The following is a 26,382-nucleotide window of genomic DNA, read 5'->3' as shown; positions in this document are numbered from 1 at the left end:
AGCTCGGACGTTTTCACCGGTGGCAGTCTATTCCAAATTTTGACAGTTAATAGACCAAATCTCGCTTAACTTTTCAAAAGAACCTAAGTAACATTTTTTTCATGAATTAATTTGAATACTGCAATCAATAGCTTTCAAGTTGTTCTGTTGATTGCGCTATTCAAATTAATTCATGAAAAAAATGTTACTCAGGTCCCTTTGAAAAGTTAAGCGAGAAATCTAAATTTCCCATTTTCACCGGGCCGGTCCAATTCCGAAGAGAATCCTTCAGAGAGTCCAATGAGAATCCATTAGCAGGAATCCTGTCAGATTTCGTCAGGAATCCTTCGGGGATTCCGATGGGAATCTGATAGGAATCCTTTAAGGATTCCGACGGGAATCTATTAGAGACTCAGACGGGAATCTATTAGGGATTCCGACGGGAATCTTTTGGAGTTACCGACGAGAACCGTCAAGGGATTCCGACGGGAATCTAACTGGAATTCTCTAGAGATTTCATCAGGAATGCTTAATTGGCTCCGACTTGAATCCTTTCGGGATTCCAACGGAAATTCTTTGAGAATTTCGACGGATATCTCTTCGAGATTAAAACCGGATTTTTTAGGGATTCCAACAGGAATTCTTTAAACATTCCGACGAAAATCTTTTAGGGATTCCGACGGGAATCTTTTAGGGATTCCGATTGTAACCCTCTAAGGACTCCGACGGGAATCCTTTTGGGGATTCCAACGAGAAAAGTTTAGGAATGCGAATCTTTTAGGTATTCCGACAGGAATTGACGGGAATCTGACGGGAATCCTTTATCGATTTCGACGGGAATCTCTAAGGAACCCTATAGGAAACTCGACAGGAAACCTTTAAGCATTCTGACGGGATTTTTTTTAGGGATTCCGACTACATGAGGGCCCTCCTTAGCCGTGCGGTAAGACGCGCGGCTACAAAGCAAGACCATGCTGAGGGTGGCTGGGTTCGATTCCCGGTGCCGGCACTTTTCGCAATTTTCGAATTGGAAATTGTCTTGACTTCCCTGGGCATAAAAGTATCATCATGCTAGCCTCATGATATACGAATGCAAAAATGGTAACCTGGCTTCGAAACCTCGCAGTTAATAATCTATTAACACACGCTGAAGGCATTTTACTCAAACCTCACATTTCCCTTCTTCTCTCATTAAAAACGCAAAAAAAAATCTTCTGGCATAGGATGCAATGCTTGTTTTTCTCCTGGATTATTTAAATGAGACGAAGGTGAACATCGGTTCCAATTGAGCAACCGGTTAACTCCATTGAAAACTACACACCATGTTTATTTGGTCCAAAGGTTTATATGGCGTGTGTCTGTCTGCCAGAAACGACGATCCCCGCAAAAGCGCTACCATTAGTTGATCAGCCCACCTCGCTCGCTGCGCTCCACGTCATCTCGTACCTGCCGGATCTGAACCAAAAACTATTGTTGCAATGTTGCCGTCCGCCATTCTTGCAACATGCCCTGCCCATCGTACCCTTCCGGCGTTAGCTACCTTCTGGATGATGGATTCACCATAGAGCTGGGCGAGCTCGTGGATCATTCTTCGCCCCCAACCACCGTCTTTTTCCACACCGCCAAAGATGGTCCTAAGCACCCGTCTCTCGAATTCTCCGAGTGTTACAAGTCGTCCTCGAGCATTGTCCATGTTTCATGTCCGTAGCGTCCATGAGCGTTTTGTACATGACAGATTTAGTGCGGTGGTAAATCTTTTTTGACCGCGGTTTTTTCTGAAGCCCGTAGTGGGCTCAACTTTCACAGATGAGGGTTTGGTTCAATTGGCATAAATCCATTTAGCAAAACGCCATTTGGCATAAGATCATATGGCATAAAGGCCATTTGGCATAATGAACATTTGGCTTAATTTTGAACTGCTACAGAAAATGAGTCATTTGGCATGACGGCATAATTTGGAACTGTGTTAGAAAGTGTTATTTTATGTATTTTTTCACACAGATAAAGTAGAACGAGGATATATTCTAATAAACTTAATCTGATGGCATAATCATTTGGTCGAATTGGTCATTTGACCGAGTTATTTATTTCACCGAATTGGACATTTGGCCGAATTGATCATTTGGCCCAATTGGTCATTTGGCCCAATTGGTCATTTGGCCGAATTGGACATTCGACCGCATTGGTCATTCGGCCAAATTGGACATTCGACCGACTTGGTCATTTTGCCGAATATAACATTGGCCTAATAAGTTATTTAACGTATCACTCCTCTCTTCTCGATCAACGTTTCTCACTTCTCACTGCGAAAAATGAGAAATGAGAAGTTAGAAATGATGAGAAATAAGACTCACTGACGTCTCACTTCTCACTTTTCATTCCTCAATTCTCACTTATCACTTCTCACTTTGAAAGTGAGTATTGCGAAATAAGAAGTAAGTGAGAAATGCGAAGTAAGTAGTGAGACGTCTTTCTTCTCACTTCGCACTACTAGTAGTGAGAAAAGACGAGTGCAAAGTAAGACGTGTCGCTTCCCACTAATCATTTCTCACTTCTCACTGTGAAAAGTGAGAAGTGTGAAGTGAGTAATAAGACGTCCCACATCTGACTTCACACTACTAACATTTCACATTAGAAAGTGAGAAATAAATGAGTAGTAATTCGTTATTCGCAGTGAGAAATCAGGAGCTACAAGTGAGCCTCACTTCTCACTCTTCATTTCTCACTTCTCACTTCGCACTCCTCTTTTTCCACATTAAGAAGAAAATAGTTTTGAATGAAGATAGAGAAGTGAGACGTCTTATTTCTCACTTCTCACTCCACGCATTTCATTTCTGGCTTCTCAATTCGCACTTCTACTTCTCACCTCTTACTGTGATATAGGGAGAAAAGAAGTAAGAAGTGAGCCATCACACTTTGTGGTGAAAAAACGGGTTTGAGAAAATTAAAATTCGCATTAATAAAATTATTTATAAAAAAAAACCTTTCACTTACTTCGTATTTCACACTTATTATGTGAAATGACAAATTCTTATTTTCCATTTCTTACTTCACACTACTCAATTGACCAACTCACACTTGCTCGCACATTCACTATTGTTCGACCATATGTCCCGTTTCGCTAATGATATTTACAATCGGATGACCCATTCGGCCAAACGACATTTATTTTCTTATTTTTTTAGGTCTTTTATGTGAATTTTGAGCGCGCGAATAAACATGTTTCGTATTGGGCGGGTGTATACGGGTGTTTACTTCTGTTCTGTGTAGTCAAAGAGTAAATCAATTTGTGCACGATTTTTAAAAGACTCTACGCGTTTTAATGCTTCCAGTGAGCATTTCTCTCTTTGAAGAAAGCACCACACTAGACAATGGACCAGCATGCATCGGCTATGCCGACCTTTTTTTATCACGAGAAGTTCTGCAATTGAGGTAGGAATCGAAAGCACCACACTAAACAATGGACCAGCATGCATCGGCTATGCCGACCTTTTTCTTATCACGAGAAGTTCTGCAATTGAGGTAGGAATCGAACCTATCGCAGCACAATGCGATTGAATGCCTGTCGAAACTAGCCACGCGGGCACGGAGCCCACATTTGACCGTGTTTCGTATTGTAATGCAAAACCTCCGCGAGATGTGGGTGCTCGATTTTTTGCGGTCGGAAAGTATTGAACATGTTTCGTATTAGAAACATAATTTTCGATAGATTCTAGAACTAACAAATCCTTCTTCCTTTTTATCCTGGTCACGTCCTTGCCTATGCTGAGGAGGGGGAAGGATGCAGAGAACTCTACGACCTCTCATAGGTGGCACGGAGGGTTTTTGGAATTGCTATTGCGAAAGGTTTAACTGTAGGAATCGTTTTGGTAGAACGTGATACACAGATAGCACTAAGACAGAAATACAAAGTAGGAAATAGGCGAGCTTGGGATTGAACCTACTCCTGTTGGTGTATAAGGCATAAGCGGTAGCCACTAGACCACCGAGCACGTTGGATGTTATGCTTAAATGGCCACAAAGAGCAGACTGAGACAAGAAGAAAGCAGAATTAACGTATTTATTTATTTGTTCAGTTAAATGTCTTCTCCGGTCATACATCTTATCAATCTAACTAGTTTTTGACCTAATAACCGTTTCGGCAAAACGAATAATTCGGTTAGATGAGTATCGGGCAATTTGTTATTTGGCCAAGCGTCATTCGGTCCAATGGCTTCTTCTTGATCGAACCTTCTCCGTTAACGCCTTCTTAGGATCCACTTCTGAGAAATTTTTCGCTACCCATATATTTGGAATAATCAAAACTGTATTTGCATCAAACAAAGAATACTTTACTTTGAAACTAAGAATGCATTTCCAAAATATTTCCGCTCTACATATTCTGCAACATTGAAGATGAGCCTTATATTAAAAATATTCTCAGATGCTCCTGTGAGTACTAAAAAATGGTCAAATGGTCAAGGGTCAAAATTCTAGGAATCGATCGAGATGACAAAATAACTTGAAAGGGTGAAAATCTTCGAGAAAAAAGTCCAAGCACATTGCAAGGCTTCAATAATACTGAAATTCAAAAGTCAAAGCTTCTCAAAACTGGATTTGTATAAAAAATGATTATTTAATTGATTTCGTATAATGTTTCGTAAGATGTACATCCGAAACTGAAAATTATTTATTATGAAAAAATTTCTATTAAAAAGAATGCAGTTAGAAGAAACTTTCGTCATTTAACGTTAGCCTTAGCCTCACAAGTTCTCAAAGATTGATTTTTGGGATTGTCGCTCTCCCATTGTCTTACTGATAAAAAAACATGTTCAATATTTTGTGATAAGTAACAAAACTACCAATTTCTATAAAATTCTGTGTCCCAATATATCAGTATTTTATGGAATGGCTGTGAATGTGAATTTAATATATACTTACTGTGAGGGTTCTACATCTAATATCCACACAAGCACGACAAACGTATTTTATGCTTAGGAAGTTTGAAAAAATGCGTAACAACATAAGCATTCAAACAAAAGACGGTGATTTAAACTGAATCAACTCCACTATAATTTTGCCTTGCAGTGACGCAACTAACTGCGTGGACAGACAACACCCCATTGGGCGAAGGATGAAGAGCAAACAAATGGGATCAGCATGAACACTGCAGAGCAAATGACTCTTCAAAGCAATAAACAGCATCGCGATTGTAACCTTCTCAAAATATTGTCGAACTAGTCGAAAACATCCTAATCTGCCCCATTCACATGCCAATCTCCACGTCCAAGGGCCGCCATTCATATCGCAGCTTTATGGCCTTCCGTTTCCCTAAATCTCCCAATCCGGTGACAATCTCGAACTTGAGTGCGCCCCGCGGATTGAGATTGAGAGATTAGTGGACCGCCGATGACAGACCGGCAGACAGATAGACGGACGGCGCTCTGGACGGGCGGCGAAAAAAATCCAATTGCTCCCATTTCTTCGGAACTCACACCCGAGGCAGAAATGTAATCGGAGCCAAAAACACTTCCATTAGGATTAACCGTTTCTGGGCTGTGAGCACCGATGCGATGGTGAGTATGTTTGGCTGGCGAGGGCGCACAGACTCACATTCCGGAGCTAATTAGGAATTCTAGCACATGATTTCCGTTTCGGGTGGATGACTTTACGATATTTTCATCGTTTGCTCGGTAGGGGAAAATGGGGGCGCAATTGATTTCGAATACAAATTGGTCTCCGAAAATTGTAAATTAAATACTTAAGGATTTCAAATATAAAAAGTCCTTACGCAACCTAAAATGGAATTCGAGTTGAGCACTCCACAACCACAATGTTGGAATATGCCCACCTTCTCCTACAATCTGGATTACTCCGGGTGATTCAGTAAAACGAACGAACGCAGATCCATGGTGAGAATAAGCGGGAAAACAATGTGATTGTGTTTCAGGGAAAGCGAATTATGAAGAAATTCTTATCTGTTGGGTAATTATTCCGAGAAGCGTTTGGATATGCCTTTGAAGAAAAAAAACAATGGTAAGGAGTTTATCTGAGGTACGGGAATGAGTGGATTGAATATATTTCAATTGCAGAGAAATTGTTGTTTATCTGAGAATTATTAAGTTGTATGTTTTAGTAGAATTCGTTTATTCCAAGAGAACCGAGTTCAAGAATGCATTCTTATTCAGAAAACCAATTCACAAGTCACGTAGGGTAACGAAACCAATAGTGGAGGCATTAGTTATTCTCCAAAAGAAAATATTTAAAAGCATCGATAATCAAGATAAGCTTTAATACTTAATACACTAGATAAACAAATATATTTGATAAAACCCCCCAAACTTGAAGTTGAATTGGGTATTCCACAAGGAAGTGTACTTGGTCCACTATTGTTTATCATATACATTAACGACATTAAGCAGAACATTACAGTAGGCAATGTGAAGATGTTTGCTGATGACACAGTAATTTTTATTATTGCGGATCATTTCAGTGAGGCGTATCATCATATGAGAATCGAACTAGATAAAATAAGTGAATGGCTTCAATCGAAGAAACTTAAGTTAAATGTAGATAAAACAAAATATATGATCATAACCAATAGAAATAAAGAAGGAAACACTGATTCATTGAACATAGAAGGGGAGGAAATAGAAAGGGTGGACAACTTGAAATATTTAGGCGTGATTGTAGATGATCGACTGTTGTTTAATGAGCACGTAGACTATACTATAAAGAAAGCGGCCAGAAAATTAGGAACGATATGCAGGCTGAATGGATTCTTGGACGTTGAAACAAAAATTATGCTATATAAAGCAATTGTAGCATCACACTTTGAATACTGTCCATCTGTACTGTTTCTGGCAAACAGAAGACAAAAACGTACAATGAAAAGGATACAAAACAAAGCAATGATATTGATATTGGGAGTCGAACGGACAACTTCTTCAGCCGCCATGCGGGAATGTCTTTGCTGGATGACAGTTGAACAAAGAATTATCATGAAGACACCAGAGTTTATTTTCAAAATGAAAAACGGATTACTGCCAGCGTATTTAACAGTAAATATTCAATATGGGACGGATGTACACGATCATTACACAAGAAGAGCAATGGATTTACGACTGCAAAATTTCAAAAAAGCTGGAACTCAAAACTGCGTATTTTTGAAGGATTCAAATTTTTTAACCCACTGAAATTAAACATGCAAACAACCTAAGACTATTCAAAAGACTATGTGCAAGATGTGTTTTAAATGGATTGATCTAACTCTAGCTTTTGACCTGTAGATTGACGTTATGATGGACATACGCGGGAGCGAGAACGATGTAAGACAAATAAATGATGGAATTATAAGACATTAAAAAAATATCATTATATGATAACTCGTCTATTAAGCCTCCCAACTTCAAACAAAGCGTATGGGGTGGAGGTGGGACATATTATGGCCCCAATGGGACCATCATAAAAAAAAAAACTCCGTTGCATTTGATTTTGACCTACTCCAGCATTACATGAATCAGCTGTAACCATATTTTAGCATAATTCGCCACAAGGGTTCGTTCACCTATCATGTAATGCTAAATTTATTGGTCTTGGATCCCCACCCTCCCCCTCGTAACACTTTTTGTAAGAAAGATTTTATTATTTTTTATGAGTTGTAACACTTGTAACGCTTGACAAAGCAATGCGGCAAAGCAAGATCATGCTGAGGGTGGCCGAGTTCGGTTCCCGGTGCCGGTGTGAGCAATTTTCGGTTTGGAAATTATCTCGGCTTCCCTGGGCATAAAAGTATCATCATCGTGTTAGCCTCATGATATACGTTGACGCGGCATGCACGAAGCAAAAACAAAAAAAACGCTACGTGGACATCCGCCCTCCATGAGGTGACGAACGGCAGCCCAAAAATTGTCTATAAAAACAGATGAAATTATCCTTATACAATTGAAAAATGCTCCTTAAAAAAACTGATAATTTTTCCTTAAATTATTGAACAAATTACCTTGAAATATATAAAATGCTCCGTAAACATTTAAAAAGTGTACCGTAGAAACGAAAAAAATGTACCGTAAACAATTGAAAATGCTCCTTAGAAAAACAAAGATTTGCTATATAACTAATGATAATTGCGCAGTATATTGATATAAGAATTATTGTGAAATAGTTGAAAAAGTACCATGGAATTGGCTGTCATAAAGTAGAATCTTATGCACCATTGTATAGCCCCTGGAGTATGAAGCTGATTGTTTTGCTTGGTAACCCTATTCAACAGAAAAATGCTCTGAAAACTAAGGAAAATGCTCCCTAAAAGAAGAAATACTCTTTAAACCAATAAAAAATGCTCCTTAACCTGAGAAAATGCTCCTTAAACTAAAAACAGTGCTCCGTAAAAAAATGAAATGCTCCATAAACTTATACAAAATGTAATCTTAGCCTACAAGCAATTCAAAGCATTGTTAAAGAAATTGTGCACCAGACTGCTCACAGACAAACAGACGTCCCATACAACTGCACATCGCATAAACATGCTTGACGATACGAATTGCATTAAATTCACATTACATATCACATTGCATTGCAGGGAATCAATTTTTCTTGGATGCGCATACGAAACAAGCGACAAAAGAGAACCAACGACAAAGCTTTGTTTTTATCGGAGATAATAATGACAAAGATCCGAAATTTTTTGTCAGCAACAAAAAAGAAGACAATTTTGTTGCTAACTTTTCAACCCGTTATTTTGCATTATCTCTACAGAAAATCTCGGTTTTAAACTATCATAGTTTCTGCTTTTATGGAAATATTCGACAATCTAACTGTGATTACAAAATTAGCATCGTATTCTCGGAAATATCAGAGCATGCAAGCCAAATGATTCTTGTCATATTGTGTTTGGGTTCTGACAAAGGCTTGTTGCAAGGTGCGTTTGTCAGTAACAAACTCTGTTGACGACAAATGGTATATTGTTAGGCGTTACTCGAATATTGATTCCCTGGGCGTGATTCAAAATTATGATTTCGTCGAACAATACCTTTATTGAATATTATTTGCATGATTCATGCATTAAAGGCAATATGTTTTATAATTGATATAGTACGCTGTTCCTTGAACTAATCCTTCAAACATACAATGAGGAAATTCATCTTTCTCATCCAGTGGTTTCTACAGGATTATTTTAATTTATTTAATCTTCATCTAAACAGATAACACTGAATCAACAATTTGACGCCACAATACACGCTTCGAGGCCGCATCTCCATCCTCGAATACGCCCCACACTCGCCAAGTAGTTTTGCACCTGGTCTGCCCATCTCGCTCGCTGCGCTCCACGCCTTCTCCTACCTGCCGGATCGGAAGCGAACACCATCTTTGCGGGATTGCTGTCCGGCATTCTTGCAACATGTCCTGTCCATCGTACCCTTCCGGCTTTAGCTACCTTCTGGATACTGGGGTGGCATTGTGCATCTCGATTCGAACGTAATTCTATCGAGTCGAACATGTTTGGCATTACGGGTTTCGATTCGATCTCGAAAACGACTCATCGTTCGAGTATGCTCGAGGAGGTACAAGAATAACGAGATGTTTTGGCATTATGGATGCTCGATAGCACACTGAAAAACGACTCAAGTCGAATAAAAAACACTCGTCACCTTTTTAGCTTTCGAATGTTGTTCGAGAGTCGTTTCTTGCTGAAAGTTTTTAATTATAATTTGTTATTATTTCTCTACGAGAAGAGAATAAATGTTTTATTATTGTTTCTTGAGAAAAACAGTGTCTTAAGTATACCTACTTTTACAGTTCCCTGACAATATGCAATCTCTAATTATCCCGAAATCCGCGTAAAAACGACTTCAACGAAAATAGGGTTTTCGCAGTTTTCACGTATTTCTTGACGATTTCGATAAACCGCGTGAAAAATCCATGAGGAAAATCTGCGTAAAAACGTGTTTATTCTACAACTAGCAGACCCGACGAACTACGTTTCGCCTAAAATTGAATTATGATCAGAGACAGTTATGCAAAAAGTTGTGTTCCATTTGTGTGGGAGCCCCTCCTTCTAGAGCGGGGAGAGGTCTCGAACCATCTTAAGAACCTTCCTCGAGCCCTCAAAACCCCACCATACAAATTTTCACGCCGATCGGTTCAGTAGTTTCCGAGTCTATAAAGTTCAGACAGACAGAAATTCATTTTTATGTATATAGATAGAAGATAGAAGATCTACGTATAAATAAATGAGTTAAATAAAAAAAACGCGCATGAGATGACTCAAGTGCATTTAACTAATACACATAGAAACATTAAAGTAATTTATTATCGAATCCTTCTTTAGCTTTAAACTATTTAGCTCAAAATTTGATCTGTGGCATAAATTCGAATAAACATAAAACTTATAATTTGTGTCGTAACAATATCTCAATTTACAAAACGTGTCGTATCGGCATAATGTTTTAATCGGTTGCAACTGCTCAATAAATAATATTGCTTTTTAAAGTCATCGAGCACAATTTGCTTGTTTATAAATTAACTACTGTCAATTCATGCCATGAAGGATGCCTATCCAACAGACAACATACTACACGCAGATGAAATTACTCTTATTCTCTCTGTTTACTCACATTCGCCATGCGCTGAAGGTTGTCTCTCCTGCAGGCGGCATACTAAACACGGAGACAGCTATCTCTTATTCTCTCTGTTTACATTCCGTTTGACAGAACATACTCGATTGAACTAGTACAACACCATTCGAAATCTTGTACTGCGACTGAATGAAGTCGAACGAAATACATAATGCCGCATTTTTTTCGAAACGAATCGAAAAACTTACGAATCGAGTGATTCGATTCGAGATGCGCAATGTCACCCCTGGGTTCGCCGTAAAGCTGGGCGAGCTCGTGGTTCATTCTTCGCCGCTACACACCGTCTTCTTGCACACCGCCAAAGATGGTCCTGAGCACCCGTCTCTCGAATACTCCGAGTGCTTGCAAGTCCTCCTCGAGCATTGTCCATGTTTCATGTTCGTAGAGGACAACCGGTTTTATTAGCGTCTTGTACATGACACATTTGGTGCGATGGCGAATCTTTGGTAATTATTGGTTTCTACAGGAATTTCTTTAACAGTTCGACCGGTAGGGTTTGTAATTCCTAGTGAAAAAATCCTGAATTACCTTAGCTTGGCGACCACAAAACAAGACCATGCAGAAGGTGACCGGATCCATTTCATGATACGGTGAATGGTGGCCAAAATTTCCTGAAATCCTTGGAGGAAGAATTCCGCAAAATGTCTGAAGAAATAAATTATCAGAACTCTCCTTCTTCTTATTAGCATTACATCCCTCACTGGTACATTGCGGCACCACCGCGCTGCTTTGTGCTTATTCAGCACTTTCACAGTTATTAACTGCGAGGTTTCTGAGCCAAGTTACCATTTTTGCATTCGTATAACATGAGGCTAACACTATGATACTTTTATGCCCAGGGAAATCGAGACAATTTCCAAACCAAAAATTGCATAGACCGATACCGGGAATCGAACCCAGCCACTCTCAGCATGGCCACGCAATTTTCCAATCATGTCTTTCAAGTATATATTGACAAAAATAAGAGTATTCAATTGATGTTTATTGAAAGTATATCATAAAATGTTTAAGGATTACGTAACTCTGAAAGGGGGGAGGTCCTAGAAATATGAACACTCATACGAAAAAACATTGTTTTTCATAAAAATATATAAAGCTCTTTTAGTGGAATGTATTCAACCGTCTAAGACGAATTAAGTACTCTCCATTTAATTTTCGATATCTTTTCATTTCGGATTTCATCATCGGATTGTTTTTCATTATATACATCAAAAAACTGCAGAGATAAAAATACACCAGGTTTCGAGTGGCTTGAACAAAGGAATTTTCTGTAAGGAAAGATCACTAATTACGTAACGGAAAATTTTACCATTTCATCAACCCCCTCCCCCCATCTTACACTTTTTGTATGAATGCTGTAAAAATTTTATGAATCGACATACATCTAGCGACCCTCCCAGCTCAGCGTTGCGTGAGTTATGGATATTTCTATTGATAAAAGGATTATCATTTAGATGAAATTGTGTTTTCGGACTATGTGAGTTGTAAAACAATACCAAATACAATTTTATTTTTTTGCTTCAGTGCTTTGTTTGCTAATCAAATTACTTATCTTTAAAAGGATAACTTGTGGTTATTTTCGATTTCTGTCCCTTTCTTCTTTGTTGTGGACCTTTACGCTTTGGAAGTAGTCTTATTTCGGTCGGAGATACGGGTTTGACAACAGAACTTAAAGGTTCACATGCGTACTCTTGCCCCACCCGTTCCTGCGTACTTTTACCCCACAGCCCCAAAATTTATTCAGTTTGTGGTTATGACCTCTTGGAAAACCAACCGAATCAATGTTCTGCACCATAAAGTACTCTATACAATAGGTTATCGAAATGGTATAATGTTCACCTGATTGAACGTATATTTGGTAATGGAATACTAGTTGCGAAAACACAATTATTTTTAGCAAAATGGCCAGAAAATTAACTATCTTCATATCTCCCTTGTTGTTTATTCAAACCGTTTACAATTACACATGAAAATAGTTGGTCAGAATACCTATCAAACTGATGCAGTGCTGCTAGTTTATCTTTTTTTTATAACTTCAAAAAATTGAAAATGTACTCTAACCCCACGCGCACTCTTGCCCCACTCTACTCTAAGCTTCCCCGAAATTTCTAAAGAAGGCATTTGGCAGAACTTCTGGGAAGTGATTTTCTTAGAATTAAAGAATCCAAAACTGTTAACGGAGCAATTCCTCAAAATTCTTAGTGTAGGAATTCTCCCGAATTCTTGGAGGAGTCTTGAATCCCCAAAATGTCTACAGAAGAAATAGCTGCTGACGAGGCTCCTAAAATTTCAGATACCAGGAGGATTTCCTGGTTTGATAACAGTTATGTAAAAAGGTGTTCACTCATATTTTTAGCTCTTTTATGTGTGAAATGGCTCAATGATGGTTTTGTCATTGCCAGATAATTTATGCTGATCACCATATCGGACCATCTGTTGGCACATTATATCATGTCTGTCATCAGTTATTTATATACGATAGCATATTTGCAAAATAATGGCGTAGCGAAAAAAAAAAGTTGTTTCGATTAGCCAAATGGGCCGATTGGTCGAATAGTTTTTTTTTGCCGAAAAAATCAATTGGCCGAATAGATCATTTGGTAGAACAGCACTTTTGGCCGAATAGGTCATTTGGTCGAATGAATCATTTGGAAAGTGAGAAATGAGGTGTGAAAAGTTATACGACTCCTTTCTTACTATTTATTTCCAAATTCTCACTGGGAAAAGTTAGTAGTGCAAAGTGGGTAGTGAGACGTCTCGCTACTCACTTCGTGCTTCTCGCTTTTTATAGTGAGAATTGTGAAATGAGGAGCGAGAAGTGAGATGTCTCACTTCTCAACTCTCACTGTAAAAAGAAAGAAGCGCGAAGTAAGTAGTGAGACGTCTCGTTACTTACATCTCCCTTTCCATTCCTCATTTCTCACTTCTTACTGTAGAAAATAAGAAGCGCTAAGAGAATAAATAGTGAAAAGTGAGTCGTCTTACTCCTTACTCCTTACTTCTCACTTTCCAACTGACCTTTTCGGCCAAATTACGCGTTCGGTCAAATTAACTATTTAGCCTAATGTTCGGTCAAATTTTCTGTTCAGCCAAATTTCCTATTCGGCAAAATGTCGTATTCGGCCAAATGACCTATTCGGCCAGATGGCCTTTTCTGCCAAATGACCTATTCGTCCAAATTTCCTATGCGGTCAAATGTCTTTTTTGAGCAAATGTGTAATCGCAGCAAGAGTTAACTCAAAATAAGGCAAAGGCAAATGAGTTTCCCTTTTGGGGAGCAGGTGTTTGTCCGTAATAAGGATGAATGTGATCTCTTATTTTGATGTAGGCGAATTTGACCAGAACATGGAAAATATATATGAGATCCCTTCTAAACCATCCAGGACGATTGTACGACAATTTCCCGAAAATCAATTCCCCGAATGTAACATTTCCCCGAATGGAACAATTCCCAAGTTTGGAATGAAGAATGAATTCCCAAGTTTGGAATGGAACAAGTGTTTTATATTGGACATTACTAGCGCAATATCCTTTGATGAAGATGGGCGTGGCCAGGAGTAGTAATCCTCATGCTTTCGTGATTTTTATCCTAGATTGGAACCAAGGATCACACCCTCCTTGATTTCTGATAACAATCTGAATAAGGATTTCAAAAGAAAAACATGAGTATCACTAGTGTCCAATCCACGAAGTACACCGTACTGTGCTACGCTTATCAGTTCAATGTCCTTTAGTAGTATTAGATATTCTTGATCCTCCAAGCTGTGTTTACAAATTATAAAGATATCAATTTATTTTTTATTTATCATCAGACTAAGGCCGGAGTGGCCTGTGCTGCACATAAAAGACTTCTCCATTCAGCTCGGTTCATTGCTGCACTTCGCCAACCACGCAGTCTGCGGAGGGTCCGCAAGTCATCCTCCACCTGATCGATCCACCTTGCCCGCTGTGCACCTCGCCTTCTTGTGCCCGTCGGATCGTTGTCGAGAACCATTTTCACCGGATTACTGTCCGACATTCTGGCTACGTGCCCGGCCCACCGCAGTCTTCCAATTTTCGCGGTGTGAACGATGGATGGTTCTCCCAACAGCTGATGCAACTCGTGGTTCATTCGCCTCCTCCACGTACCGATATAAAGATATCAAAGTACAATGATTTCCAAAATGCTTTTTGATCAGTTTGTTCAGTTTTGATCAGTTTTGAACAGTTGCTTGAGTATGTATCTTGTGCGGTGTCCTACACCGTGACGAAAATCGAACACGCAATGTCCAGATTGGCTATCATCCCGATCAGAAATGCATAACAAAATTATAACTCAATTCTATCAATTGTTATTATTTAAAACAACGTGTGTTATAATTAGATAATTCGATAAAAATGTGTCTTCGGCTAGTTTTATTTCATATCAAAATTATAACAACATTAGTTATTAATTTTTTTTCACAAAATAATTGCCTACATTTTTTGTGGACATTGGAAAAACCGGAAATTGGCGTGATAGCGTACCAGATTTCTGACCGTGATGTAGGCAATTACCTTGAAAGTAGATTTTTGTACTGAAAAATTATATCCACCTTTGTTATAATGTTGATATGAAGGTATCAACTTCTGTTTTAATTATGTTACGGCTAGAGGTATTTTTGATATAATTTTTGTTATTTTAACAACTAACCAGCAAAATTTATAACACATTTTGTTACAATATTTTTCTGAATTAAATAACTCCCCTTGTTATAATTTTGTTATGCGTTCTTGATCGGGCTACGCCTTTTCTCGTATTTTATAATTAGCATATTCAAATAGAAGAGGGAGGCATTCTGGGAAATGTTTCAATCGGGAGATTGTTACATTCGGGGAATTGTTATTGGGGGAATTGTCGTACAATCTCTTCAACTTAATTTTACTTCCGGTAGAATTTACATTAGGGATGTTGCAAGAATCAATTACAGTCGACTCTCCACATCTCGATGTTCTGTATCTCGATATATCTCCCTATGTCGATGGTTTCCTCAGTCCCTTCAATCTACATACATTTGGGCTTTCTACATCTCGATAACCTCCCTATCTCGATATCTCTCTATCTCGATGGGTTCTGATCATATTTCGTTCAGGATTCACTCTCCTTATGTCGATATGGTCAGATTTCTGGGCTGCTAGACCATTTTTGGACAATAACAAACACATCAACAACAGGAAACGACATTTGTTTTGTTGTCGTTTTTCATAGCAACGAGCTTTTTTGGATCTAGTACCCATTACAATTTTCCTTCCATTCCTCGATCTCTCCCTATCTCGATGGTCCCTTCAATATCGAGATGTGGAGAGGCGACTGTACTTCGATAACATATGAGTAGGCCTAATGCGAACTATAACTGCATTACCGTATCGAACGACAACGGCCAACGATGCATACACTTTGCAGCCTCCCGCGGTATGGTAGTCCGAAGCACTTTCTTCCCCCGCAAGAATATCCACAAGGCCACATGGAAATCACCTAATCAAGTAACGGAAAACCAAATCGACCACGTTCTAATCGACGGTAAATTCTTCTCCGACATCACGAACGTACGCACTTACCGCAGTGCGAATATTGAATCCGACCACTACCTCGTTGCAGTAGGTCTGCGCTCAAAACTCTCGACGGTATACAACACGCGTCGGAGTCATCCGTCGCGGCTAAAAATTGGGCGGCTACAAGACGGTAGACTAGCCCAAGACTACGCGCAGCAGCTGGAAGTGGCACTCCTAACGGAAGAGCAGCTAGGCGCAGCATCTCTTGAAGATGGCTGGAGAGATATTCGATCCGCCATTGGAAGCACCGCAACCGCTGCACTAGGCACGGTGACTCCGGATCAGAGAAACGACTGGTATGACGGCGAATGTGAGCAGTTAGTTGAGGAGAAGAATGCAGCATGGGCGAAATTGCTGCAACACCGCACGAGGGCGAACGAGGCACGATACAAACGGGCGCGGAACAGACAAAACTCGATTTTCCGGAGGAAAAAGCGCCAGCAGGAAGATCGAGACCGTGAAGAGACGGAGGAACTATACCGCGCTAATAACGCACGAAAGTTCTATAAGAAGTTGAACCGTTCACGTAAGGGCCACGTGCCACAGCCCGATATGTGTAAGGACATAAGAGGGAACCTTCTTACGTGAGGTGATCCAAAGGTGGCGGCAGCACTACGAAGAGCACCTGAATGGCGATGTGGCAGACAACGGTGGTGGTATGGTTATGAACCTAGGAGCACGCGCGCAGGACATGCGACTTCCGGCTCCGAATCTCCAGGAAATCCAGGAGGAGATCGGCCGGCTGAAAAACAACAAAGCCCCTGGAGTTGACCAACTACCAGGAGAGCTGTTTAAACACGGTGGTGTTTAACGGTGCACCGGGTGATTACCAAAGTTTGGGAGGATGAGGTTCTGCCGCAGGAGTGGATGGAAGGTGTCGTGTGTCCCATCTACAAAAAAGGCGATAAGCTGGATTGTAGCAACTACCGCGCAATCACATTGCTGAACGCCGCCTACAAGGTACTCTCCCAAATTTTATGCCGTCGACTAACACCAATTGCAAGAGAGTTCGTGGGGCAGTACCAGGCGGGATTTATGGGTGAACGCTCTACCATAGACCAGGTGTTCGCCATACGTCAGGTATTGCAGAAATGCCGCGAAAACAACGTGCCCACACATCATCTATTTATCGACTTCAAAGCCGCATATGATACAATCGATCGGGACCAGCTATGGCAGCTAATGCACGAAAACGTATTTCCGGATAAACTGATACGGTTGATCAAGGCGACGATGGATCGGGTAATGTGCGTAGTTCGAGTTTCAGGGGCATTCTCGAGTCCCTTCGAAACCCGCAGAGGGTTGCGGCAAGGTGATGGTCTTTCGTGTCTGCTATTCAACATCGCTTTGGAGGGAGTAATACGAAGGGCAGGGATTGACACGAGTAGGAGTGGTACGATTTTCACGAAGTCCATCCAGCTATTTTGTTCCGCCGACGACATTGATTACATGGCACGTTGCTTTGAGAAGATGTAGGAAGCCTACATCAGACTGAAAAGCGAAGCTAAACGGATTGGACTAGTCATCAACACGTCGAAGACGAAGTACATGATAGGAAGAGGCTCAAGAGAGGCCAATGTAAGCCACCCACCACGAGTTTCTATCGGTGGTGACGAAATCGAGGTGGTTGAAGAATTCGTGTACTTGGGCTCACTGGTGACCGCCGATAACGATACCAGCAGAGAAATTCGGAGACGCATCATGGCAGGAAATCGTACGTACTTTGGACTCCGCAAAACGCTCCGATCGAATAGAGTTCGCCGCCGTACCAAACTGACTATCTACAAAACGCTTATAAGACCGGTAGTTCTCTACGGACACGAGACCTGGACGATGCTCGTGGAGGACCAACGCGCACTGGGAGTTTTTGAAAGGAAAGTGTTGCGTACCATCTATGGTGGGGTAAAGATGGCGGACGGTACATGGAGGCGAATGAACCACGAGTTGCATCAGCTGTTGGGAGAACCATCCATCGTTCACACCGCGAAAATCAGAAGACTGCGGTGGGCCGGGCACGTAGCCAGAATGTCAGACAGTAATCCGGTGAAAATGGTTCTCGACAACGATCCGACGGGAACAAGAAGGCGAGGTGCACAGCGGGCAAGGTGGATCGATCAGGTGGAGGACGACTTGCGGACCCTCCGCAGACTGCGTGGCTGGCAAAGTGCAGCCATGGACCGAGCTGAATGGAGAAGTCTTTTATGTGCAGCACAGGCCACTCCGGCCTTAGTCTGATAATAAATAATAATCTGCATTACAAACCCTGCAAACATGACCCACTCGAAAACATCCTAGGACGACACCGGACATCGAACTCCCATCTCCGGATTGGAAAAAATGCCATGAATACCTGGACCCAACGCACTATCTGCTCATTCATTTCAAGGCGGCATACAACAGTTTTGAACGCGTAGAGCTATGGAAAATTATGGACGAGAACAGCTTCCATGGGAAGCTTACGAGACTGATCAAAGCAATCAATCTAACTAGGGGAACGGTTCGCCACTTCATCTCATAGCTCCTATTTCCATCCCATCGAAAACAAAGCAATGGATAGGAATTGTGTTTGTTTATTATTTTTGTGATTTTTTTCAGCAGTGAGCACGCATGTTGACAAAAAGAAGCGACGAATTTGGTGCCGTATTTCTTTGTTTAGCGATGAGATGGATATATGTACAGTGAGATGGAGATCGGAACAGTTCCCCTATGTGAATATTTCGGGCAAACACTCCAGTTCGTTCGGATCGCGCCGGGGCCTAAGACGAGGTGATGGACTTTCGAGCCTGTTGTTCAACATTGCACTCTAGGAGGAGTCATGCGGAGAGCCGGGTGTAACAGCCGGGGTACGGTTTTCAACAGATCCAGTCAAAGACGAATTAAGTACTGTCCATTTATCGTTTCGATAAGGGATTACATTACGAATTTAGATCTAAGGTAGCAGAACATGTGTATAAGGAAAATCACCCAATTACGGCATCAAATATTAAAATCTTAAGAAATGTCTCTTCCCCATGGAAACTCGATGTAGCTGAGAGTTTGGAAATCCACCGACAGGTACAAACAGCGCTGTTGAATAAGGATCAGGGAAATGGCAGCTCTTGGCTCTTCAAGTTTCTACCTAAACAATAAAGTAATTTACTGTATAGGTAAATAAAGTAGGCATATAAGATTAGATTAGGTACCTAGCGTAGTATAAATAGTGTAAGTTGCGATTGTTTTCTTCAAGTCGAGTCAAGTACAAGACACTGAAGACGACCACACAGTTGTGGTCGAAATACGTATCTGCAAAGATAACGAAAATTAACTAGTGGAATTAAATGGACAGTACTTAATTCGTCTTAGACGGTTTAATACATTCCACTAAAAGAGCTTAATATATTTTTCTGAGATCCAGTCAATTTAATTGTTTCGCGGCTGAAATGGACATTGTCAGTCGAACACCTCCGTAGGTGGCACAACTGTACACCCGCCAGAAATGTGAAGCAACAAAAGTTGGATTGGTGGTTAATGCGTCGAAGACAAAATACATGTTTGTGGGTGGAACCGAGCGCAACAGGGCCCGCCTTGGAAGCAGCTTTACGATAAACGGGAATACCTCCGAGGTGGTCAATAAATTCGTCTGAAATACGAAGGGGCATCATCTGTGGTAGTCGGGTCTACTACGGGTTTCAGAAGAAAATGCGGTCAAAAAAGATTCACCACCGCACCAAATGTATCATGTACAAAACGCTCATGGGACCGGTAGTCCTCTGCGAACATGAAACTTGGACCATACTTAAAGTGGACTTGCAATCACTCAGAATCAGCACGAGCTCGCCCATTTACGGCGAACCCAGCATACAGACGGTAGCTAAAGCCGGATGGGCAGAGCATGTTTCAAAAATGCCGGACAGCAACCCTGCAAAGATTGTGTTCGCTTCCGATCCGTCAGGTGGAGCGCAGCGAGCGAGGTGGGCTAACCAGACCTTGAACCGTTTGTAGTGGCGTCAAGTTGTTGATTCAGTGTTATCTGTTTAGATGTAAGCTGAATGAATGAATCCTCGGATTGGCAATTCTATGCCCATTAGAGTGGGGCGCAGTTGTATGGAAAAACACAAACTTCGTCCGATCAAGTGAGATCAAGGTTTTTCTGAATCGTTTTGGGACCCCAATCAACTGTGAAAAATATGGGCTCGATTGGTTGCAACTTCGCATGCCGCATCGCGTTTTAAATTTACATGGACATGAGTATGGGAAAACGCACTTTTTTACATTTTTGCTCTTAGCGGCTTCAATTTATCATCAATCACGTAACTCAATACGTAAGCATATAGTCTGGAAGATGCCGAAAGACTTTGCCGAAGAAGGTACGTAGCTGGAAGGTCTACAAAAAACGATTCGAAAATTGATTGTTCAAACCATATGCAAGAAATCAATGTTTCTGCCAGCACTACCGGACAACCTATGGTTATCGAAGGGCAAAACCCATCTTCCTTCTTGTCGGATTTCTTTCTTTGTAAAATAATTATGGATAGCTCCCATTAGCTCTAAAGCCCTATAAGATCAAATATTTTGAAATAATACTCAGTTAAATTATTGGTCTACGTAGTACGGCAGTGCTGGCAGATTAAACGATTTTTTGCATATGGTTTGAACACTTAATGTTCGAAGCGTTATAACTTTTTTCGTGGACGTTTCAGCAACGTGCCTTCTTTAGCATAGTTTTTTCGACATCGTTTGTGTTATACTTTAACGCAATGTGCCACTTGGTTTACGATGAACTGAATCGTCTAGTAGTAGAAATGCAAAAATATACGTTCTCCCATACTAATTTCCATACAAACTTCAAACGCGATGCGGAAAGCGAGGAAGCAATCAAGCGATCTCAAATTCTGCACAGTTGTTCAGGACCCAGAATGGCTTCGAAAAAACATTGATTTGAAAAAATGACCATGACGCCCGACTCTAATGCCCTTTCCATCAAACATCCTAGGAACAACAATCCGCTCAACTGCGGAGCAAGCAAACCAAAATTGTTAAACAATTTTCAAAACATGAATTGAAATCAACTTCCTTGCTCCTTTCTCAATGCGCTTTATTTCCGCAGAGCTTTCCAAATTTTTCTTTTTTTCAGACATTTGTTTCTAAAATAGGAATATTCTTCGATTTATTCACTGTTTAGAACGGCAAGAAATACATCTAGGGGAAGAGGCCCCAAAACGCCCCCCCGATGCAAAACGCCTTTTGTGGTTTCCGTCATATTTACCATCATTAAGATGGCCGTAACAAAACTAGATCTAAAATTATGTAGGTTAGGCGAAAAAAGTTTCAAAATAGTGTATGGGAAGGTCGGAAAAACCGAAAATTTCCACATTTTGAAGAAACATCTAACATTTTGGCGAGGCAAAACGCCCTAGTGGCGCTAACCTACAATGTACTTGCGTCACCAGAATGCTGATTCGCCGACGCATGGTACTTTGTTCCCTAGTAGTTGCCAGATAAAAGGCGTTTTGCCTCATGAGTTTTCCGGCAACAGAATACCACCACTTTTTTTAAATGTGAATATTATCAATATGATTGAGATTTTTGACAATTTTTGAATGGCATCAACTAGCTATCTTGTTTAACTGTTGCATAATGTAAAAATACCCATGAATAGCGTTACAAATAAGACAATAAATCAGTGTTTGCTTAGCTAGGGCATTTTGCCCCTCCCTTCCCCTAAAGTGCGCTTGCTGTTGAGAACCCGTTTGCAGAAACGCATTTTATGCAGCCCAGGTTTGTAGGAGTGTGTGGCGGGACCATCATTATCAGCTTTGCTATTAGTACAAACATGTTTCCTTTCCGAACTTTAACCTTACTTGATTTGGATCTCCATCAAAGCTCGATCCAAACGTTGACAATGATTTAAAATTTTAATCATTTCCATGTGACTTGAAGCCAAAAATCCTGATAATTAGTAAACAATCTAATCGAAATCTCTAGAATTTCTATTTTACTTTCTGCAGAATACTCGTTTTTTTGTACATTTCACTTAAATAAACAAAAACTTGGAGATAGGAATTTTAACTGCAATCATTTGCGTGATTATAACGTAGCCGTCACTAACGCATTTCATTAACTTGTTTGATCGTTAATTAAGGTTTTTTGAAAATCGACAGAATAAAGGATGGGTCCAATTCCCAGGACAGGCTTAAAAACCAAGGTTTCCATCCTGTTGTGTGTGCTCACACAAGATTTAACTATGCAGCTAGTGGTAATAGAACTAAAAGAAGCAGTTGTGATGGTGATGTAAGTATTGTTAGTGAGCAGTTTGATTTGGAACAAGGTAATCAATTTCACCTCATAGATTGATTTGTTTCCGAATTACCGCACCTATACATATTCAAAAACAAAATCGAGATACGAGAAATGGGCAGCGGATGCATTGCAATTACTGTACACATCGGTACAAGATAACTGGTTTATCACCCATATACGCGTTCAAAATAGAAAAATTGATTGCCAACGTCTGGTAAGCAGTAAACAACTCGGCATAGACTGCACTAACTTATCTCCGCTCGCTACACCAATTGATGCACCAATATAATGAAATAATTGAGGATTTATATTTATTTATACCGAAAAAGTAAGCGTTACTGCAATTATGACAAATTTATTTTCGTTTACAAGCTCAATTGATTCTAAATAATCTTGAAGAAATAAAGCACATATAGGGGAACGGTTCGGCACTTCATTCCATAGCTCCTATTTCCATCCCATCGAAAACAAAGCAATAAAAATGAATTTGGTTCCTTTCTTTTTTTTTGTGATTTTTTTCACCAGTGAGCACGCGTGTTAGCAATGAGAAGCGACGAGATTGGTGCTGTATTTCTTTGTTTTGCGATGAGATGAATATATGTTCAGTGAGATAGAAAACGGAACAGTTCTCCTACTTACTTTTTCATTCCTTAACCTATTGGTAATTATACGCGACTACAAAGCAAGACCATACTGAAGATGAGTGGGTTCGAAGTATCACTGTGGCGATGCGAGTCGGCAATGTCCAAGTGGAGGGCGTTTGCTTCGCAAATCAATAATACTGCTAATGATTATCAACATTCTATTTCGATGTTTCGTAAGAACATTCAGTCTGCGCAAAAAAAAATCAAATTTAAATTGCAATTTAGCTTTATTCAGCAACAAGTTCACAAAGTTCATCCTTTCGTAATTTACATTAATACATCTATAGATGATTAATCTCATCGTAGATTGATACAATCTAAAGTGCAGTTATTATAAACCAATTGCTACTTACTGCTAAGTCGAACGGCTGGGCCAGTCTCGATCATCACCGTTCGGCTCGTTTGAGGCTGAGCAGAGTTGGCATGCGCCGTCATGCTCGAAATTTTTCACTTTTTGTTGCACAAACAAATATTATTCAGCTCACCGGACAAACCGACTCGACTATTCGTCACCCACTATTGCTGCGTTACGAGCCGAACGCCTGTGTTCCCAAGGGCACTCTAGTGATAACTGAACGGCGCAATATACAATACCGGTTTGCTGGAAATACAAACATTTGTGGCATGCAATTATTACTCACTTATCAGCGCGATGGGTATGATGTCACGTCATTCATTGCATTTTATTATACGGTGAGCCCCCTTGGACGTAATTCTTATCAACGCTCAGAACACTCATCATATCTCAGAACAATCAAATTCAGCCAAAAGTTCATCGCTTCCACATGAACTATTTACAAATTAAACTTATGTATTTCTTAAAAAGATTTTACCTTCATGTAAAGCGGAATCGACACCTAATCCGGTAGTCTCAAAAAGAAAAAGCTTTGTCAATTCGACCAAAGGAAACTGGTACCACTGATGGTAAACCAATTATAGTTATAATTTATAGTTCACACGACATAGCTTGGAGAATTTAATTTCGATTCCAGTTTAAAAAACATCTGTCAGCTTTTCCTCGTTCTAGTGGAGACACGTGGTGAATATAATAATAAATAACTGTCGTGTAAACAATTCCATTGAACTATAATTTAACCAACTGTGAACATTTTCGTATCTACAACCGTCTGCTCAGTAATTTCGGTATCTCTCCATCTCACCAATATGATATTCAAATTAGTTTTACTACATCAGCTCCGATTAATTATGAGGTATAATCGAAAGGCGTTTTGGGGTTTCCCTACAAGAACAGCAATACAAAATTATATCATTCTTGTATAAAAACTTCTGCAAGATTTTTCTACATCGAATGCAAGCTTTTTTATATAATGTATTATACAAAATTGTTAGATTCCAATAGAATGGTATTTATATCTTCCGAAATTGTAGATGCCAAAATATTATACAGTTTCTGTACGGTTCTAATGCAGAACTATATTGAAATCTGCCATCCGCAAGTTGGATGTATTTATTATTTTCCACTAGTCGGGTTTCGCTACTTCAACATACAATACACAAAGCCTTCCATTTAATCTATGGTCAACAAACCGCAGACATTCTTCAATGAGAGATGCAGGAAGTGACTCAGTTTTGCTGCAAACTAGTGACTTGCTCTCGTGTTTTGAGTGTACCTGGTGACTTGTAATCTTTAAGGAAAATCAATCAAATATTTAAAGAAAAACATTGTTTATAAGAACAAAGCATTTTTATGACTTTCTATTTTCGAATGCTGGTTAATTCATTGTTTTCTGACATTTAAGAACCTAAAATTACCAACCAGTTAAAAATTCTGAAAATTACACGCTATGGAAATATTTGAACGCATGTTTTTGTGTTCAATAGCCTCTAATATTACACCCAACTTTTTCTTCCACGCAATTTCGAATACAAGCTCCATAGTAACGACGACCTGTAATTTTAAAAAGTGATGGAAAAAATAATCGAATCGAACGGAGCCTTTTTGTTACATCATATATGATGTAACATTTTTATACTGTGTACAGTCGATCATATTTGTCTTATTTTTTGAACAGCTTGATGAAACGATGCTTATTAGAGTATATTGATTTGAATTGTATCAAACAGGCGTCAAAAATTTTGTTCCCAGAATTTCTGTTGACGTTACATATCCGTTCCAATCGTTTTTTTTTTTTTAAATTAATGGTCAAGTAATAATTATATGACTTCAAGTATTGCTGAACTTATCTCCAAATTAATAAAAAGATCTGGATGTCTCTATTTGACACCCTTAGTGATATATTTAAGAGTTTTGATCTGTTATCATAATACATTTTTATTGCAATTAGGTTGAAATAAAACCTTCCGAGAAAATCGATGGGACACGAATAATGCCAGTCAGACCGAAGAAAAAACGTGACTCGAAGTCATCGATGACAATCGAGAAAACAATTTTATACCCAAATCCATCCGGATGGCTTCAGGTAGAAAGCATTTTTGCGTTCCACTTTTTTTCCCACGACCAGCAGAAATCGACGAGGGCAAAATCTGCCAAGTCACAGTTGTCCTGATTTCAGCAATTCCGTGAGACAAAAATCACGATAATTTCACGCTCCAATTTGGTCCCGTCCGTAAATAGACGGCAAGACAAATAAATCCAACCATGTGAGCGAAACCTCATCGCCCTTTCTTTTACATCATTATGAAATGATTGATGCCAGAGCTCATTCGAAGGGAACATTGTCTTTCCCATTCAGTTCCATCGCAAACTGTGTGGAGATCATCGGAATCGCGTCCGTGTCTTAAAATACTCCCCGCTGCCATTTTCGTAGCTATTCAGCGAAGGTACTTCCCCACCCATGTAGGGAAGCAAAAATGCCGATATAGCTCATCAGTTCAAGTGTTTAAAGCCAAACAACGTACACTGAGCCGCCACAATCTCTTTATAAATAAGCCCCCGTTCCGCAGGAATTCCTCTCACGCCTCAATCACTTGACACTCTCGGAAGATTTTCCCGATTCATTTTTGTTTACCACCACCGGCGGCGGTGTCACCGTCTTCCTCCGGGTTACTGTGCTCTCGTTAGGTTTAAATAGATTAGAACAGATGGGAAGCTACGTGTCTCACATAGAGGCATTTGGGAAGAACACCGCAAACCGACGACGGCAGTGCACTATGGGCCGTTCTCGAGCGCGGATGTGGTTCAAAAATAGATCGAACTTGTGCGCATTAATTCTGGCCCGATGATCTTCAAGTTCTCTAAGCATCGCAATAAGGAATGAAACAACAACATCCAGAAATTATTTCTAACACCGAAATCACAAGCAATCACCTCA

At 40.0% G+C, this 26,382-nt stretch overlaps 1 protein-coding gene across 4 annotated transcripts in view; it reads right to left on the bottom strand.

Moving 5' to 3' along the window:
- Positions 1-26,382, bottom strand: part of LOC134224399 (band 7 protein AGAP004871-like) — a 190,616-nt gene that overhangs the window by 59,895 nt on the left and 104,339 nt on the right. Inside the window, exon 1 of one of the 4 annotated variants that reach the window (XM_062703721.1) lies at positions 23,443-23,667. The exons of the other annotated variants lie outside the window; for them this stretch is intronic. Coding sequence (XP_062559705.1) covers positions 23,443-23,524 — 82 coding nt within the window. The 5' untranslated portion in view covers positions 23,525-23,667. Of the gene's footprint in view, positions 1-23,442; positions 23,668-26,382 lie in introns of those variants that run through there. 4 annotated transcript variants of the gene reach the window in all.

This window comes from Armigeres subalbatus, chromosome 3, assembly GCF_024139115.2.
Source record: "Armigeres subalbatus isolate Guangzhou_Male chromosome 3, GZ_Asu_2, whole genome shotgun sequence".
Lineage (NCBI taxonomy): Eukaryota > Metazoa > Arthropoda > Insecta > Diptera > Culicidae > Armigeres > Armigeres subalbatus.
The sequence above is the reverse complement of the archived record's forward strand: the minus strand, read 5'-3'. Positions and strand labels throughout refer to the sequence as shown.